Source organism: Porites lutea, chromosome 1, assembly GCF_958299795.1.
Source record: "Porites lutea chromosome 1, jaPorLute2.1, whole genome shotgun sequence".
In the NCBI taxonomy this organism is placed as follows: domain Eukaryota; kingdom Metazoa; phylum Cnidaria; class Anthozoa; order Scleractinia; family Poritidae; genus Porites; species Porites lutea.
The window spans coordinates 6,160,589-6,180,961 of record NC_133201.1 but is presented as its reverse complement, the minus strand read 5'-3'; the positions used below and the strand labels follow the sequence as shown (position 1 = coordinate 6,180,961).

The window sequence follows — 20,373 nt, the reverse complement described above, 5'->3', positions numbered from 1 at the left end:
CTTGTTACCCCTTGTTACCATTTTTACCCTTGTTACCCTTTTTACCCCTTGTTACCCTTGTTACCCCTGGTTACCCTTCTTACCCCTTGTTACCCTTGTTACTCTTTGTTTTCCTTTTTACCCCTTGTTACCCTCGTACCCCTGGCTACACGTTTTACCCCTTGTTACCATTGTTACCCTTTGTTACCCCTCGTTACCCTTGTTACTCCTTGTTACCCTTGTTACCCTTTGTTACCCTTGTTACCCCTTGTTACCATTGTTACCCTTTGTTACCCTTGTTTCCCCTTGTTACCCTTGTTACCCTTTGTTACCCCTTGTTCCCCCTGGTTACTCTTCGTTACCCTCGTTACCCCTTGTTACCCTTGTTACCCTTGTTACCCCTCGTTACCCTTTGCTACCCTTTTTACCCCTTTTTACCCTTGTTACCCCTTGTTACCCTTTGTTACCACTTGTTACCCATCTTACCCTTGTTACCCCTTGTAACCCTTTGTTAGCCTTGTTATCCCTTCTTACCCCTGTTACCGCTAGTTACCCTTGTAACTCTTTGTTACCCTTGTTACCCCTTTTTACCCTTGTTACCTCTTGTTACCCCTTGTTACCCCTTGTTACCCTTCTTACCCCTTGTTACCCATTGTTACCCTTGTTACCCTTTGTTACCCCTTGATACCCCTTGTTACCCTTTGTTACCCTTGTTACCCCTTGTTACCCTTGTTACCCTTTGGTTACCCTTGTTACCCCTAGTTACCCTTGTTACCCTTGTTACCCTTTGTTACCCTTGTTACCCTTTGTTACCCTTGTTACCCCTTGTTACCCATCTTACCCTTGTTACCCTTTGTTACCCTTGTTACCCCTAGTTACCCTTGTAACTCTTAGTTACCCTTGTTACCCCTTGTTAGCCCTTGTTACCCTTTGTTACCCTTGTTACCCCTTGTTACCCTTTTTACCCTTGTTACCCCTTGTTACCCTTGTTATCCTTACTACCCCTTGTTCCCCGTTGTTACCCTTGTTACCCTTGTTACCCCTTGTTTCCCTTGTTCCCCTTTGTTAGCCTTGTTACCCCTTGTTATCCGTGTTACCCTTGTTACCCCTTGTTACCCTTTGTTACCCTTGTTACCCTCGTTACCCCTAGATACCCTTGTTACCACTTGTTACCCTTTGTTACCCTTGTTACCCCTTGTTATTCTTGTTACCCTTTGTTACCCTTTTTACCCCTTGTTTCCCCTTGTTACCCTTGTTACCCTTCTACACTTTTTACCCCTTGTTACCCTTGTTACCCCTTGTTACCCTATGTTACCCCTTGTTACCCTTGTTACCCTTTGTTACCCTTGTTACCCCCTGTTACCAGTTGTTACCCTTGTTCTCTTTTGTTGCCCCCTTTACCCCTTGTTATCCTTGTTACCCCTTTTTCCCTTGTTACCCCTTGTTACCCTTTGTTACTACTTTTTACCCCTTGTTACCCCTTGTTACCCTTGTTCCCCTTTGTTACCTTCTTTACCCCTTGTTACCCTTGTTACCCTCGTTACCCTTTGTTACCCCTTGGTACCCTTGTTGCCCCTTGTTACCCTTGTTACCCCTTGTTAACCTTGTTACTCTTTGTTACCCTTTGTTACCCTTGTTACCCCTTGGTGACCCTTGTTACCCTCTAGTTACCCTTGTTACCCTTGTTACCCTTTTTACCCTTGTTACCCTTTGTTACCCTTGTTACCCCTGGTTACCTATATTACCCTTGTTACCCCTTGTTACCCTTTGTTACCCCTAGTTACCCTTGTAACTCTTTGTTACCCTTGTTACCCCTTGTTATTCTTGTGACCCTTTGTTACCCTTGTTACCCCTTGTTACCGTTTTTACCCTTGTTACCCCTTGTTACCCTTGTTACCCCTTGTTACCCTTGTTACCCCTTGTTACCCTTTGTTACCCTTGTTACCCTTTGTTACCCCTTGTTACCCTTGTTACCCTTTGTTACCCTTGTTACCCCTTGTTATCCGTGTTACCCTTTTTACCCCTTGTTACCCTTGTTACCCTTGTTACCCTCGTTACCCCTAGTTACCCTTGTTACCCCTTGTTACGCTTTGTTACCCTTGTTACCCTTGTTACCCTTTTTACCCTTGTTACCCTTTGTTACCCTTGTTACCCCTGGTTACCTATATTACCCTTGTTACCCCTTGTTACCCTTTGTTACCCCTAGTTACCCTTGTAACTCTTTGTTACCCTTGTTACCCCTTGTTATTCTTGTGACCCTTTGTTACCCTTGTTACCCCTTGTTACCGTTTTTACCCTTGTTACCCCTTGTTACCCTTGTTACCCCTTGTTACCCTTTGTTACCCTTGTTACCCTTTGTTACCCTTGTTACCCCTTGTTACCCTTGTTACCCTTTGTTACCCTTGTTACCCCTGGTTACCTATATTACCCTTGTTACCCCTTGTTACCCTTTGTTACCCCTAGTTACCCTTGTAACTCTTTGTTACCCTTGTTACCCCTTGTTATTCTTGTGACCCTTTGTTACCCTTGTTACCCCTTGTTACCGTTTTTACCCTTGTTACCCCTTGTTACCCTTGTTACCCTTTTTACCCTCGTTACCCCTAGTTACCCTTGTTACCCCTTGTTACGCTTTGTTACCCTTGTTAACCCTTGTTATCCTTGTTACCCTTTGTTACCCTTTTTACCCCTTATTACCCCTTGTTACCCTTGTTACCCCTTCTACACTTTTTACCCCTTTTTACCCTTGTTACCCTTTGTTACCCTTTGTTACCCCTTGGTACCCTTGTTGCCCCTTGTTACCCTTATTACCCCTTGTTACCCTTGTTACTCTTTGTTACCCTTTTTACCCCTTTTTACCCTCGTACCCCTTGCTACACGTTTTACCCCTTGTTACCCTTATTACCCTTTGTTACCCTTGTTACCCTTTGTTACCCTTGTTACCCTTGTTACCCCTTGTTACCACTTTTTACGCTTGTTCCCTTTTGTAACCCCCTTTACCCCTTGTTACCCTTGTTACCCCTTGTTACCCTTGTTACCCCTTGTTACCCTTGTTACCCCTTGTTACCCTTTGTTACCCTTGTTACCCCTTGTTACCCTTGTTCCCCTTTGTTAGCCCTTTTACCCCTTGTTACCCCTTTTTACCCTGGTACCCCTTGCTACACGTTTTACCCCTTGGTACAATTGTTACCCCTTGTTACCATTGTTACCCTTTGTTACCCCTTGTTACCCTTGGTACCCCTTGTTACCCTTGTTACCCTTTGTTACCCTTGTTACCCCTTGTTACCATTGTTACCCTTTGTTATCCTTGTTACCCCTTGTTACCCTTGTTACCCTTTGTTACCCCTGGTTACTCTTCGTTACCCTTGTTACCCCTTGTTACCCTTGTTACCCTTTGTTACCCTTTCTTACCCTTGTTACCCTTGTTACCCTTATTTTTCCCTTCTTACCCTTGTTACCCCTTGTTACCCTTTTTACTCTTTGTTACCCTTGTTACCCCTTGTTACCCCTTGTTACCCTTGTTACCCTTGTTACTCTTTGTTACCCTTGTTACCCCTTGTTACCCTTGTAACCCTTTGTTACCCTTGTTACCCCTTGTTACCTTTGTTACCCCTTGTTACCCTTGTTACTCTTTGTTACCCCTCTTACCCTTGTTTTTCCCTTGTTACCCTTTGTTACCCTTTTTACCCCTTGTTACCCTCGTTACCCCTTGTTACCCCTTGCTACACTTTTTACCCCTTTTTACCCTTGTTACCATTGTTACCCTTTGTTACCCCTTGTTACACCTTGTTTTTCCTTGTTACCCCTGTTACCGCCTTTTACCCGTTTTTTTACTCCCGTTAGCCCTTGTTACTTTTTTTTACACCTTGTTACCCCTTTTTACTCCTGTGACTCGTTGTTACGCCTTTTCCCCTTTGCTACCCCCTTTAACCCCTTTTACTCCTTGTTACTCTCGTTACTTCTTGTTACACCCGGTTATCCCTCTTACTCCTTGTTACCCCATGTTACTCATTGTTACCCCTTGTTACCCCTGTTATTTCTTGTTACCCTTGTTACTCCTTGTTACAATCTATCAATCAATCAATCAATGTTTATTTACGGTATCACGCCATTAGAAATGCTCTTACAGTGAGCCGTTTAGGTAACCCCTTTTTACCCCCTGTTATCCCTTTGTTACCCCTCGTTACCCCTCTTACCCTTTGTTACCCTTTGTTCCCTTCGTTACCCCCGTTACCCATTGTAAGCCTCTGTTACCCTTGTTACTTCTTGTTACCCTTATTACCCGTTGTTACCCTTGTTACCCCTGTTACCCCTCGTTACCCCTTTTACCCCTTGCTACCCTTTGTTACTTTTGTTACTTTTTGATACCTCTTGTTACCCCTGTTACCCCTTGTAACCCTTTGTTACCCTTTGTTAGCCTTGTTACTTCTTGTTACCCCTGTTACCCGTTGTTACCCTTTGTTACCCCTTGTTACCCCTCGTTACCCCTTGTTAGCCCCTGTTACCATTTGTTACTTTTTTTACCCCTTGTTACCTTTGTTACACCTGTTACCTCTGGTTACTCCTTATTACCCCCTGTTACCCGTTGTTACCCCTTGTTACCCTTTGTTACCCCTGTTACCCCTTGTTACCACTCTTACCTCTTCTTACCCCTGTTACCCCCTTTTACCCATTGTTACCGTTTTTTCCCCTGTTACCCCTTGTTATCCTTGTTACCTCTTGTTACCTCTGTTACCCCTTGTTACTCCTTGTTACCCCTTTTACCCTTGTTAATCCCTGTTACCCCTTCTTACTTCTTCTACCCCTTGTTACCCCTGTTATCCTTTGTTACCCTTGTTACCCTTTCGTACCCCTTGTTACCCCTCTTACCCCTTTTTACCCTTTGTTACTCTTGTTACCCCTTGATAGCCCTGTTACCCGTTCTTACCCCTGTTGCCCCTTGTTACCCCTATTACTCGTTTTTACCCCTGTTCCTTCTTGTTACCCTTGTTTCCCCTTGGTACCCCTTTTCACCCTTTGTTACCCCTTGTTATTCCTGTTACCCCTTGTTACCAAGGAGTAACAAGTGGTAACCCTTGTTCCTGATTGTTACTCCTGTTACCCCTGTTACACCTTGTTACTCCTTGTTAACCCTGTTACCCTCTGTTACCTCTCTTACCCTTTTTACCCCTTGTTACCCTTGTTACCCTTGTTACCCCTTGTTACCCTTGTTACCCCTTGTTACCCTTGTTACTCTTTGTTACCCTTTTTACCTCTTGTTACCCCTTGTTACCCTCGTACCCCTTGCTACACGTTTTACCCTTTGTTACCCCTTGATACCTCCTTGTTACCCTTTGTTTCCCTTGTTACCCCTTGTTACCCTTGTTACCCCTTGGTTACCCTTGTTACCCCTAGTTACCCTTGTTTCCCTTGTTACCCTTTGTTACCCTTGTTACCCCTTGTTACCCTTTTTACCCCTTATTACCCCTTGTTACCCTTGTTACCCCTTCTACACTTTTTACCTCTTTTTACCCTTGTTACCCCTTGTTACCCTTTGTTACCCTTGTTACCCCTTGTTACCACTTGTTACGCTTGTTCCCTTTTGTGACCCCCTTTACCCCTTGTTACCCTTGTTACCCCTTGTTACCCTTGTTACCCCTTGTTACGCTTTGTTACCCCTTGTTACCCTTGTTACCCCTTGTTACCCTTGTTACCCTCGTTACCCTTTGTTACCCCTTGTTCCCCTTTTACCCCTTGTTACCCTTGTTATCCCTTGTTACCCTTGTTACTCTTTGTTACCCTTTTTACCCCTTGTTACCCCTTGTTACCATTGTTACCCTTTGTTACCCCTTGTTACCCCTTGTTACCCTTGTTACCCTTTGTTACCCTTGTTACCATTGTTACCCTTTGTTACCCTTGTTACCCCTTGTTACCCTTGTTACCCTTTGTTACCCCTTGTTTCCCCTGGTTACTCTTCGTTACCCTCGTTACCCCTTGTTACCCTTCTTACCCTTGTTACCCGTTGTTACCCTTTGTTACTCTTTGTTACCCTTGTTACCCTTGTTAGCCTTATTTTTCCCTTCTTACCCTTGTTACCCCTTGTTACCCCTTATTGCTCTTTGTTACCCTTGTTACCCCTTGTTACCCTTGTTACTCTTTGTTACCCTTTTTACCCCTTCTTACCCTTGTTACTCTTTGTTACCCTTGTTAGCCCTTGTTACCCTTCTAACCCTTTATTACCCTTGTTACCGCTTGTTACCTTTGTTACCCCTTGTTACCCTTGTTACTCTTTGTTACCCTTCTTACCCTTGTTTTTCCCTTGTTACCCTGGTTACCCTTTGTTACCCTTGTTACTATTCTTACCCCTTGTTACCCTCGTTACCCCTTGTTACCCTCGTTACCCCTTGTTACCCTTGTTACCCCTTGCTACACGTTTTACCCTTTTTTACCTTTGTTACCCCTTGTTACCCTTTGTTGCCCCTTGTTATCCTTGCTACCCCTTGTTACCCATGTTACCGCTTGTTACCCTTTGTTACCCTTTTTTACCCCTTGTTACCCCTCGTTATCCCTCTTACCCTTTTTTTACCATTTGTTGCTTTCGGTACCCCTGTTACCCCTTGTAAGCCTCTGTTACGGTTGTTACTCCTTGTTACCCTTGTTACCCCTGTTACCCCTTGTTACCCCTCGTTACCCTTTTTACCCCTTTTACCCCTTGTTACCGTTTGTTACTTTTGTTACTTTTTGTTACCCCTTCTTGCCCCTGTTACTCCTTTTAACCCTTTTTTACCGTTTGTTACCCTTGTTACCCCTTGTTAGCCTTCTTACCCTTGTTTTTCCCTTGTTACCCTTTGTTACCCTTGTTACCCTTTTTACCCCTTGTTACCCCTTGTTACCCTCGTTACCCCTTGTTACCCTTGTTACCCCTTGCTACACTTTTCACCCCTTTTTACCCTTGTTACCATTGTTACCCTTTGTTACCCCTTGTTACACCTTGTTTTTCCTTGTTACCCCTTGTTACCGCCTTTTTCCCGTTTTTTTACTTCCGTTAGCGCTTGTTACTTTTTTTTACACCTTGTTACCCCTTTTTACTCCTGTGACTCGTTGTTACGCCTTTTACCCTTTGCTACCCCCTTTAACCCCTTTTACTCCTTGTTACTCTCGTTACTCCTTGTTACACCCGGTTATCCCTCTTACTCCTTGTTACCCCATGTTACTCATTGTTACCCCTTGTTACCCCTGTTATTTCTTGTTACCCTTGTTACTTCTTGTTACAATCTATCAATCAATCAATCAATGTTTATTTACGGTATCACGCCATTAGAAATGCTCTTGCAGTGAGCCGTTTAGGTAACCCCTTTTTACCCCCTGTTATCCCTTTGTTACCCCTCGTTACCCCTCTTACCCTTTGTTACCCTTTGTTCCCTTCGTTACCCCCGTTACCCATTGTAAGCCTCTGTTACCCTTGTTACTTCTTGTTACCCTTATTACCCGTTGTTACCCTTGTTACCCCTGTTACCCCTCGTTACCCCTTTTACCCCTTGCTACGCTTTGTTACTTTTGTTACTTTTTGATACCTCTTGTTACCCCTGTTACCCCTTGTAACCCTTTGTTACCCTTGTTACTTCTTGTTACCCCTGTTACCGGTTGTTACCCTTTGTTACCCCTTGTTACCGCTCGTTACCCCTTGTTAGCCCCTGTTACCATTTGTTACTTTTTTTACCCCTTGTTACCTTTGTTACACCTGTTACCTCTGGTTACTCCTTATTACCCCCTGTTACCCGTTGTTACCCCTTGTTACCCTTTGTTACCCCTGTTACCCCTTGTTACCACTCTTACCTCTTCTTACCCCTGTTACCCCCTTTTACCCATTGTTACCGTTTTTTCCCCTGTTACCCCTTGTTATCCTTTTTACCTCTTGTTACCTCTGTTACCCCTTGTTACTCCTTGTTACCCCTTTTACCCTTGTTACTCCCTGTTACCCCTTCTTACTTCTTCTACCCCTTGTTACCCCTGTTATCCTTTGTTACCCTTTGTTACCCTTTGGTACCCCTTGTTACCCCTCTTACCTCTTTTTACCCTTTGTTACTCTTGTTACCCCTTGATACCCCTTTTACCCGTTCTTACCCCTGTTGCCCCTTGTTACCCCTGTTACTCGTTTTTACCCCTGTTCCTTCTTGTTACCCTTGTTCCCCCTTGGTACCCCTTTTCACCCTTTGTTACCCCTTGTTATTGCTGTTACCCCTTGTTACCAAGGAGTAACAAGTGGTAACCCTTGTTCCTGATTGTTACTCCTGTTACCCCTGTTACACCTTGTTACTCCTTGTTAACCCTGTTACCCTCTGTTACCTCTCTTACCCTTTTTACCCCTTGTTACCCTTGTTACCCTTGTTACCCCTTGTTACCCTTGTTACCCCTTGTTACCCTTGTTACTCTTTGTTACCCTTTTTACCCCTTGTTACCCCTTGTTACCCTCGTACCCCTTGCTACACGTTTTACCCTTTGTTACCCCTTGATACCCCTTGTTACCCTTTGTTACCCTTGTTACCCCTTGTTACCCTTGTTACCCCTTGGTTACCCTTGTTACCCCTAGTTACCCTTGTTTCCCTTGTTACCCTTTGTTACCCTTGTTACCCTTTGTTACCCTTTTTACCCCTTATTACCCCTTGTTACCCTTGTTACCCTTGTTACCCCTTCTACACTTTTTACCCCTTGTTACCCTTGTTGCCCCTTGTTACCCTTTGTTACCCTTGTTACCCCTTGTTACCACTTGTTACCCTTGTTCCCTTTTGTGACCCCCTTTACCCCTTGTTACCCTTGTTACCCCTTGTTACCCTTGTTACCCCTTGTTACGCTTTGTTACCCCTTGTTACCCTTGTTACCCCTTGTTACCCTTGTTACCCTCGTTACCCTTTGTTACCCCTTGTTACCCTTGTTACCCCTTGTTACCCTTGTTACTCTTTGTTACCCTTTTTACCCCTTGTTACCCCTTGTTACCCCTTGTTACCATTGTTACCCTTTGTTACCCCTTGTTACCCCTTGTTACCCTTGAAACCCTTTGTTACCCTTGTTACCATTGTTACCCTTTGTTACCCTTGTTACCCCTTGTTACCCTTGTTACCCTTTGTTACCCCTTGTTACCCCTGGTTACTCTTCGTTACCCTCGTTACCCCTTGTTACCCTTGTTACCCTTGTTACCCTTTGTTACCCTTTGTTACCCTTGTTACCCTTGTTACCCTTATTTTTCCCTTCTTACCCTTGTTACCCCTTTTTACCCCTTGTTACTCTTTGTTACCCTTGTTACCCCGTGTTACCCTTGTTACCGCTTGTTACCCTTGTTACTCTTTGTTACCCTTTTTACCCCTTGTTACCCCTTGTTACCCTTGTTACTCTTTGTTACCCTTGTTAGCCCTTGTTACCCTTGTAACCCTTTATTACCCTTGTTACCCTTGTTATCCCTTGTTACCTTTGTTACCCCTTGTTACCCTTGTTACTCTTTGTTACCCTTCTTACCCTTGTTTTTCCCTTGTTACCCTGGTTACCCTTTGTTACCCGTGTTACTATTCTTACCCCTTGTTACCCTCGTTACCCCTTGTTACCCTTGTTACCCCTTGCTACACGTTTTACCCCTTTTTACCCTTGTTACCCCTTGTTACCCTTTGTTACCCCTTGTTATCCCTTTTTACCCATGTTACCGCTTGTTACCCTTTGTTACCCTTTTTTACCCCTTGTTACCCCTCGTTATCCCTCTTACCCTTTGTTACCCTTTGTTGCTTTCGGTACCCCTGTTACCCCTTGTAAGCCTCTCTTATGGTTGTTACTCCTTGTTACCCTTGTTACCCGTTGTTACCCCTGTTACCCCTCGTTACCCTTTTTACCCTTTTTACCCCTTGTTACCCTTTGTTACTTTTGTTACTTTTTGTTACCCCTTCTTGCCCCTGTTACTCCTTGTAACCCTTTGTTACCGTTTGTTACCCTTGTTACCCCTTGTTAGCCTTCTTACCCTTGTTTTTCCCTTGTTACCCTTTGTTACCCTTGTTACCCTTTTTACCCCTTGTTACCCCTTGTTACCCTCGTTACCCCTTGTTACCCTTGTTACCCCTTGCTACACTTTTCACCCCTTTTTACCCTTGTTACCATTGTTACCCTTTGTTACCCCTTGTTACACCTTGTTTTTCCTTGTTACCCCTTGTTACCCCTGTTACCGCCTTTTACCCGTTTTTTTACTCCCGTTAGCCCTTGTTACTTTTTTTTACACCTTGTTACCCCTTTTTACTCCTGTGACTCGTTGTTACGCCTTTTACCCTTTTTTACCCCCTTTAACCCCTTTTACTCCTTGTTACTCTCGTTACTCCTTGTTACACCCGGTTATCCCTCTTACTCCTTGTTACCCCATGTTACTCATTGTTACCCCTTGTTACCCCTGTTATTTCTTGTTACCCTTGTTACTCCTTGCTACAATCTATCAATCAATCAATCAATGTTTATTTACGGTATCACGCCATTAGAAATGCTCTTGCAGTGAGCCGTTTAGGTAACCCCTTTTTACCCCCTGTTATCCCTTTGTTACCCCTCGTTACCCCTCTTACCCTTTGTTACCCTTTGTTCCCTTTGTTACCCCCGTTACCCATTGTAAGCCTCTGTTACCCTTGTTACTTCTTGTTACCCTTGTTACCCGTTGTTACCCTTGTTACCCCTGTTACCCCTTTTACCCCTTGCTACTCTTTGTTACTTTTGTTACTTTTTGATACCTCTTGTTACCCCTGTTACCCCTTGTAACCCTTTGTTACCCTTTGTTAGCCTTGTTACTTCTTGTTACCCCTGTTACCCGTTGTTACCCTTTGTTACCCCTTGTTACCCCTCGTTACCCCTTGTTAGCCCCTGTTACCATTTGTTACTTTTTTTACCCCTTGTTACCTTTGTTACACCTGTTACCTCTGGTTACTCCTTATTACCCCCTGTTACCCGTTGTTACCCCTTGTTACCCTTTGTTACCCCTGTTACCCCTTGTTACCACTCTTACCTCTTCTTACCCCTGTTACCCCCTTTTACCCATTGTTACCGTTTTTACCCCTGTTACCCCTTGTTATCCTTGTTACCTCTTGTTACCTCTGTTACCCCTTGTTACTCCTTGTTACCCCTTTTTCCCTTGTTACTCCCTGTTACCCCTTCTTACTTCTTCTACCCCTTGTTACCCCTGTTATCCTTTGTTACCCTTGTTACCCTTTGTTACCCTTTGGTACCCCTTGTTACCCCTCTTACCCCTTTTTACCCTTTTTTATTCTTGTTACCCCTTGATACCCCTGTTACCCGTTCTTACCCCTGTTGCCCCTTGTTACCCCTGTTACTCGTTTTTACCCCTGTTCCTTCTTGTTACCCTTGTTCCCCCTTGGTACCCCTTTTCACCCTTTGTTACCCCTTTTTATTCCTGTTACCCCTTGTTACCAAGGAGTAACAAGTGGTAACCCTTGTTACTGATTGTTACTCCTGTTACCCCTGTTACACCTTGTTACTCCTTGTTAACCCTGTTACCCTCTATTACCTCTCTTTCCCTTTGTTACCCTTTGTTGCTTTCGGTACCCCTGTTACCCCTTGTAAGCCTCTGTTACGGTTGTTACTCCTTGTTACCCTTGTTACCCGTTGTTACCCCTGTTACCCATTGTTACCCCTCGTTACCCTTTTTACCCCTTTTACCCCTTGTTACCCTTTGTTACTTTTGTTACTTTTTGTTACCCCTTCTTGCCCCTGTTACTCCTTGTAACCCTTTGTTACCGTTTGTTACCCTTGTTACCCCTTGTTAGCCTTCTTACCCTTGTTTTTCCCTTGTTACCCTTTGTTACCCTTGTTACCCTTTTTACCCCTTGTTACTCCTTGTTACCCTCGTTACCCCTTGTTACCCTTGTTACCCCTTGCTACACTTTTCACCCCTTTTTACCCTTGTTACCATTGTTACCCTTTGTTACCCCTTGTTACACCTTGTTTTTCCTTGTTACCCCTTGTTACCGCCTTTTTCCCGTTTTTTTACTTCCGTTAGCGCTTGTTACTTTTTTTTACACCTTGTTACCCCTTTTTACTCCTGTGACTCGTTGTTACGCCTTTTACCCTTTGCTACCCCCTTTAACCCCTTTTACTCCTTGTTACTCTCGTTACTCCTTGTTACACCCGGTTATCCCTCTTACTCCTTGTTACCCCATGTTACTCATTGTTACCCCTTGTTACCCCTGTTATTTCTTGTTACCCTTGTTACTCCTTGTTACAATCTATCAATCAATCAATCAATGTTTATTTACGGTATCACGCCATTAGAAATGCTCTTGCAGTGAGCCGTTTAGGTAACCCCTTTTTACCCCCTGTTATCCCTTTGTTACCCCTCGTTACCCCTCTTACCCTTTGTTACCCTTTGTTCCCTTCGTTACCCCCGTTACCCATTGTAAGCCTCTGTTACCCTTGTTACTTCTTGTTACCCTTATTACCCGTTGTTACCCTTGTTACCCCTGTTACCCCTCGTTACCCCTTTTACCCCTTGCTACCCTTTGTTACTTTTGTTACTTTTTGATACCTCTTGTTACCCCTGTTACCCTTTGTTACCCTTTGTTACCCTTGTTACTTATTGTTACCCCTGTTACCCGTTGTTACCCTTTGTTACCCCTTGTTACCCCTCGTTACCCCTTGTTAGCCCCTGTTACCATTTGTTACTTTTTTTACCCCTTGTTACCTTTGTTACACCTGTTACCTCTGGTTTCTCCTTATTACCCCCTGTTACCCGTTTTTACCCCTGTTACCCCTTGTTATCCTTGTTACCTCTTGTTACCTCTGTTACCCCTTGTTACTCCTTGTTACCCCTTTTACCTTTGTTACTCCCTGTTACCCCTTCTTACTTCTTCTACCTCTTGTTATCCCTGTTATCCTTTGTTACCCTTGTTACCCTTTGTTACCCTTTGGTACCCCTTGTTACCCCTCTTACCCCCTTTTACCCTTTGTTACTCTTGTTACCCCTTGATACCCCTGTTACCCGTTCTTACCCCTGTTGCCCCTTGTTACCCCTGTTACTCGTTTTTACCCCTGTTCCTTCTTGTTACCCTTGTTCCCCCTTGGTACCCCTTTTCACCCTTTGTTACCCCTTTTTATTCCTGTTACCCCTTGTTACCAAGGAGTAACAAGTGGTAACCCTTGTTACTGATTGTTACTCCTGTTACCCCTGTTACACCTTGTTACTCCTTGTTAACCCTGTTACCCTCTATTACCTCTCTTACCCTTTTTACCCCTTGTTACCCTTTGTTACCCTTGTTACCCTTGTTACCCCTGTTACTCCTTGTTAACCCTGTTACCTCTTGTTACCCTAAGTACCCCTTGTTACTCCTGGTACCCCTGTTACTTCTTGTGACCCCCGGTACCCCCTTTTACCCCTTTTACCCTTTGTTACCCTTGTTACCCCTTGTTTCTCCTTGTTCCCCCTTGTTACCCCTGTTACCGCCTTTTACCCGTTTGTTTACCCCCGTTAGCCCTTGTTACTTTGTTTTACACCTTGTTACCCCTTTTTACCCCTTTGACTCCTTGTTGCGCCTTTTACCCTTTGTTACCCCCTTTTACCCCTGTTACTCCTTGTTACCCTCGTTACTCCTTGTTACACGCGGTTATCCCTCTTACTCCTTGTTACCCCATGTTACTCATTGTTACCCCTTGTTACCCCTGTTATGTCTTGTTACCCTTGTTACTCCCTGTTACAATCTATCAATCAATCAATCAGTGTTTATTTACGGTATCACGCCATTAGAAATGCTCTTCCAGTGAGCCGTTTAGGTAACCCCTTTTTACCCCCTGTTATCCCTTTGTTACCCCTTGTTACCCCCTGTTATCCCCTGTTACCCTTTGTTTTCCCTTTTACCCCTTGTTATCTTTGTTACCCCTGTTCTCCCTTGCTCTCCCTTGTTTTTTCTTTTTACCCGTTTTTCCCCTTGTTTCCTCTTGTTACCCCTTTTACTCTTGTTACCCTATTTTTACCCCTTGTTACTCCTTGTTACCCCGGTTACCCCTTGTTTTCCCTGTTACTCCTTGTTATCCCTTGTTAATCCTGTTATTCTTTGTTCCCGCTTGTTACCCCGGTTACCCCTAGTTACCCCCTTTTTCTCCTGTTACCCTTTGTTACCCCTGTTACCCTTTTGTTTTGCCTTTTTTCCCCCGTTACCCCTGTTACCCCTTGTTACCTTTTTTACCCTGCGTTACCTTTGTTACCTCTTGTTACCTCGCTAACCCCTTATTCCCCGTGTTACCTTTTTTTACTCCTGCTACCCTTTTACTCACTGCCATTGCACTTTTTGGGAAACCTTTTTGTAATGCGCGTCCTTTTCAATGGCGTTTGATGTGTGCTCTGCTACTACGGAAACCCTGTCCCATACCAATAAATTTTTTCTTGTAGTGGCCTTTGTTATACATAACACATACATTTTTAGTTTTAACCTTTTAAATCCTACCTTTTCAGATCGATGAACCACAGGGCACCATTTCACAGGATGCCCTCCCAGGTAGGAAAACAATAACGGCCACCGGCTACGTTCGAGCTCCAAAATCGTTTATTAACAAAAGCTTCCCATTTAGCCTTGTTTTCAATTAGGCTTGGGTAAGGCTGGGGTCATCCTCGGAGACCCAGGGGCAGCTAGTCGAGACGATAGAATGTTCGCGGCGAAAGTTTACTGTAAGATTGAGAAGAGCTAGGGTTAGGGTAAAAGAAAACTTTCTCCTATCGTCCCGACTACTGTAGCTGCCCGTGGGTCTCCGATGATGGGCTAGGATTAAGTCAGAAATGGCCTTTTGTCATGTGCTATTTACCTTAAGGAATGTATCAACGTCCTCCTTCTGTCATTCGAAGGCCGTTTAGGCATCAGTAAGCATTGGCCTTTTTTGAGGATGTAGTTGACAAGGAATCGTTGCTGTTTTGAACTGCGCCATTGGACTGTCTGGGCGATCCAATTGACCACTACAGAAAATATCATAACATACCATAATGCTCTTTGTTTGTCACCCCAGAATTTTGCATAAGCATTGTTTTCAGTTTCTCTTGGGGCCATTTCATGGTATGTTATGGTATTTTCTGTAGTAGTCAATTCTCTGCGAACCTTGTAATAACCAGTAGAAGCGATAGATGATGCTCAATACTAGTCCGTGAAGCAAGAACGTTCTTGTCACAGTTGCATTTTCTTGCGTCGAGAAAGCAAAATGTCGGTTTACAGCTTTTTGTAAAAGCAGTGCTTGGAGAGTAACGCTCAAAAGATTGACGGCATTAATGTTTTTTTTTTTTTTCGCTTTTCGTTGACAGTGAGCACTGCACCTGAGGAAGGCTTTAAAGGTAAGGGATTATCTGTACTTTAACGATCGCCATTAAAATAGCCAATCACTGGAAATCCCCTTTGGTCAGCTTGTCACGTTTACACAGAGTATTATGCTTTAGTGGTTAAAGAAACCCATTTGGTAGGCTGACAAATGAGAACGGAGAGCTTTGATATAGTTAGAAACAGTCTTTAGGGTCAGCACTGAAGCACAGTGGTTAGTTTGACGTAGGTATCCAAAAATGGAGGGAAATGGGATCGAGGCTGACTAGACAATTCCACACACCAGAAACTATAAGAGGAATGGGTACAAGCTTTCGGCGCAATGATTTCTGGGATCGTTTGGGTGAACAAGCGTTAGTTATGATTGGTCGATGGTGTTCAAGGCAACCGTTAACCAATCATAAGTAACGCTTGTCCACCCAAACGCCCCAAAAATCGTTGCATCGAAAGCTTGTACACTTTCCCCTTATACTTTCTGGTGTGTAGCCAAAATAAGCAAGGATGCGAGGCCCACCTCTCTCCCACAAAAATCGACTAACGGCGGTGATTTCAAAATGACCTACCTGTGGAATTCCGGAATCCCGGGCTTTGGATTCCGTAATTCAGTTCAAGGAATCTGGAATCCCGCTAAAGATTGGTATCTGGAGTCTAAAGCTCACTGACATGGAATCCGGGATCCAATACCTGGAATCCAGAATCCACAGCGTGAATTCCAGCATCCACGACTGTGTTGGATTACCTTACACACGCACGTCAACCGGAAGTGGACTTTTTGCATACTTGAGCCGTAATTTTGAACAAATTTTTGGGCAGATCATCTCTATAACAGTAACGACACATATCAATACACATTTGGTAGCATCAAGGCATATTAAAAGAGAAAAACCGTCACTTCTAGTTGACCTGCGTCGCTCATAAACGTTGCTGCTCAATCTCCATAATGGTTGTTGGCTACTAAGTATGATTAACGAGTTGAATTTTCACTTAATAGGCACTGGATTACTGGGACACTCGTAAGAAAAAGAGGGAATGCCAGAATTATCTCCGCAAAAGTTTTTCAATCCTTCAGGTAATCAGCAAACCATTTGAATCGGGGTAATTACAGTGGGTGAAAAATCCAGAACAATCACTTACAAAGAAAAAAATGAATCTTCCTTAATTTTGAATAAATACTTATTGCACTTGCGGTTGGGAAACATCTTCCTACTCAGATCTATAACAGGATTAAGCTACGTTCAAGACTTTCAGTGGTCTCCTTCGCGACCGTTTTTGGGGTCGTCACGCAACGCTACTCAGGAGCGTTGAGTGACGACCCTAAAAACGGCTACGAAGGAGACTAGACTTTCAGTGTTTTTCTTCAGATGTTAAGATATGATTTTGTATATGTCTGTATATAGTGGCAAGAAAAGAGAGAAGGATGAGACATATGTCTCAACAAGCTATTCCTAGCAGTTCAATCTGTTTTTAATAGCAAGAAAAAAAAACTAGTTTATCTTTAGCTTAAGTCAGCTATTTACGAGGTGTATTCATGCAAACGCTGCGTTTTCGAATGTTTGCTCAGATACAAAAGCGTAGCGAATACCCGTGAAAAAAAAATCACATTGAGAGACATCGTCCACGTGCAAAATAAACTGTTGACAGAAACTAGATAAGTTGAGCAAAAGGTTTTAAAATTTGTTTTATCACAAATTAAATGAGAATTGGATATAAGTACTTTTTGCCATAGTATTCATGTCTTTTCGCGGAATTTAACTTATATTTGATAGGAAAGCAATTAGAGAGTTTAAAATGTAAAAAGAGTCAAGAAATGTACGTTTATCTGGTTTATTGACAACTCAAAGAGTCGAAATAAAGTAGTTTTAGTCGTTCTGACTGAAATGTCGTTGGATACTCAAAGGTGCGCAGGAAGTTAAAGGTATGGTAAAACGGACAACAAAAAAACCTGCAACTTGTTTGCAACATTGCTGCGAAACGAGTTGAAAAGCGATGTTGTGCGTTTTACCATCCACAAAAAAACCTTGCGACCTTATTTTTGCAATACAGATTCGAACGTGGGTAATATAATGCGCATTATTACTATTAGTATTCAACTCGCTTTGCAGCAATGTTGCAAAACAAGTTGCATGTTTTTTGCTGCACGTTTTACTGTAGCGTAAAGGGCCGAGTGGTCGAGAATAACAGGACATCGACCTTAAAAATAGACACGATTCGTCCGAAAGACATTTACGATCAAGTTTTTGCACTTTCTAACCAAAAGTGTGAAAGTAAAACCAACCAAGATTCTCGTTTCCTCTATGCATGTGTACAAGATCGTCGAAGTTGTATCTGGGGCGGTTCAGTTTGTTTTTGCCTATCCCGTTTCTGCCTCTGTAAATTGCTCGCCGATTTAGTAGGTCCCGAGTTCTAGTTTCACGCTGATCGCTACCTGGAGATGTTTTACTGATTCCGAGCTGTTAACTCGTGATGAGTGGCGCAAGAGAAGATCAAATATTGAAGTTAGAGTCTTTTGAGGGCCAGCCACCCTTCGAACCACACAACGTAGCAGAGCCGGCTAATTTCAGGAATTTTGAGGGCAAAGTGGTTCTTATTTTGTTGGGACACTTGCTATTTGTTTTAAAAAAAGCCCTGTCCAGACAAACGCTTTCAAATTTGTTACACCGGAATGGAGATATGCAAACGTGTCGAAACAGTTTGAGATGATTTTGTTTCTTTCATCGGTGTGTATATATTGTCTCAACGCTACGCTGCAGTTAATTGAAACAACAAACAGGGTATCATTTTATAAACAAGTCTTTAATATCATCAACTTAACAAAGAATGAAGCAATAAAATGTCTCAAATGATAGTCAATCACCTCTAGAATGTTTCATCAGAGATGTCCACAAAATGTTTGCACCAGCTAGAACACAATGTTTTGACGATGACGATGTTAAAGGTGGTGTTACACAAGGAACGAGTGGTGGACGTTTCGTAGTTTTGGCACTTGCTATCGCATGTTCTTCAGTCCGAAAAGACGCCATAATACTTTATAAGACTGTAAAAGGCGATTTATTTTATTCATGTACTCGCCATTTGACAGAGAAATCTAATCTCAAATTAAGGTCTCCAATTAATCTTGAAGTGCTCAAACCAGTAAAATAATTTCCATGTTGTACAGGGTGGTTCTAAGGTTTGACTCTGCATAAAATCTCTGTGGATGAAATCCTATAGTCTCCATTCAAAGAAACCTCTTCAGCAGGACAGGGCTTAAAAACGGCTGGACATGCGCATTAAAACTCTGGGGTTCTTCCCGCCATTCGATTTTCAAAATGGCGGACGACGAATGAAAATTCTACACGTCATTGTGACGGCTATTTGCGACATCTTGCTCGCCCAAGGCCTTCAAATTCTGCGTCACTGAACACAACGAAGACTGTTGTTTGGGTTTCAGGCACGATGGCACAAATCGGAACGGTGCTGTGATTTTAATGAAGCGATCAACACAACGTCTTTAAAAACAATATTTCACCTTTTCAGAATTCCGTCAAGGTACGGTTTTGCCGTGATATAAGGTGGTCTCGACGTCTATAAGGTTTTAAAGTGCATTTTCTTGTAGCTTATTCATTCCTGTACAAAATATCAAATATGACTTTTTTTTCGTTCTGATGAAACTTTTTTATCGCTTCTTGTTCGTGGGCGTCGTTGACTTTGCAAATGGATGAAATGAAGGTGCACTTCGTGAGTACAGAACATTACATTTTTCTGTTTTTGCTGTCTTTACTCTCATCTCTTGCGGCTGGTAAGAGAAACTGAAACAGGAGTCCGGCCGATAGTTGAAATATTAGTTCATATTTACTGTACATTTAGGCGTACAAAGTCTTGTACACACTGTTGATAACCAAAATTTTGCTTTGTTTTGTAAGTGACGGTGTTCGGAAAACTTGAAATTATTAAACTTCATGCGACTTCATTGTGCACCATGTTGTGTTTTAATTTCCTGTTACCGTGAGCTACACTGCGGCTGGCCGCGTGCGTCTCCAATGTTATGATGTTATTTGAGCTTATAACCAGCCCGTCATCGGCCTATTTTTAATCTTTTTCGTGATGTTTTGTTTTTATGAGTTTGTTTATGAGAGAAGGCTCGCTTCCGGCCTGTTCGGGACGTGTTTGTATATAAGGGTATAGAAGGACGATCCCGCGTTTATTTTGGAAGTGTATCTGTTTGTAAAAGTACCATCTGCAGAAAACTAAAGGAAACAAACGAAACTGTTGCTCTATCATGAACGTCCACAGACCAGAGCCCAAAGTATGGAGAACTCAGACAAACGATTGTACATGATTGTAATCCCGGAGAAGGAAAGGGACCTGGGAAAGGAAAGAGAATTTAAATAATACTTCTAGTAAAAATAAGGTGGCCATTGTAGTTTTTGTACACAATTGTAAACAAGACATATACATGTGTACTTTGTACCTATTTACACCATTACTGATGTATACAAAAAGGCATCCAATCACCGTATTGAGACTCCAGATGTTATGTATTATTTCACATCTGACAGACATTTTTCAGCAAAAGTGCTCAACTCCAGAGGACTTTCTGGACGATACTATAATAATTATTGTAGAAGAGAAAATTGAAAGGTAAACTCTTCTAAAAGTCCTTTTAACAGTCCCGAGCAAATAATACACAATTGACTGCAAGAAATTAAGTAAATTCAAGTTTTATCTCTGTAGTACATAGGGAATTCTCACAAGTAACATGAAAATAGCAACAGTTAAATCATTACTTCTGCCTTATTGTAAAATTGTTTTACACAATGGGGAAGGGGGGCACATTATTTAGCACACTGTTCCTACAATTCCACAAGGCTCTCATCAGACACTATAACAATGGGGGAAAAACTCTATGACCCATGTAAAATGGAAAATGTTTGTGACAAGAATGCCACTGGAATTTTTATGCAATATTCATTGATGAAAACCACACCCTTTAAGAGAAAAGAAGAGAGCCCCAAAAATCAAGGGTTGCGGCAGTCTTGCATAGCCTGAGTTTGTTCTAAAACCAAGTAATTTACTACTAGTAATGGCGAAATATTTCAATAGAGCCAAGACGTTT

At 42.9% G+C, this 20,373-nt stretch overlaps 1 protein-coding gene across 1 annotated transcript in view; it reads left to right on the top strand.

Annotated features, from left to right (window-relative positions):
• The window catches only part of LOC140943694 (ubiquitin carboxyl-terminal hydrolase 48-like), a 103,572-nt gene extending 86,480 nt beyond the window's left edge, over nucleotides 1-17,092 (top strand). The window contains exons 32-34 of the mRNA XM_073392808.1: nucleotides 14,432-14,474; nucleotides 15,266-15,295; nucleotides 16,270-17,092. Coding sequence (XP_073248909.1) covers nucleotides 14,432-14,474; nucleotides 15,266-15,295; nucleotides 16,270-16,295 — 99 coding nt within the window. The 3' untranslated portion in view covers nucleotides 16,296-17,092. The remainder of the gene's footprint in view (nucleotides 1-14,431; nucleotides 14,475-15,265; nucleotides 15,296-16,269) is intronic.
• The last annotated feature ends 3,281 nt before the right edge of the window (nucleotides 17,093-20,373 follow it).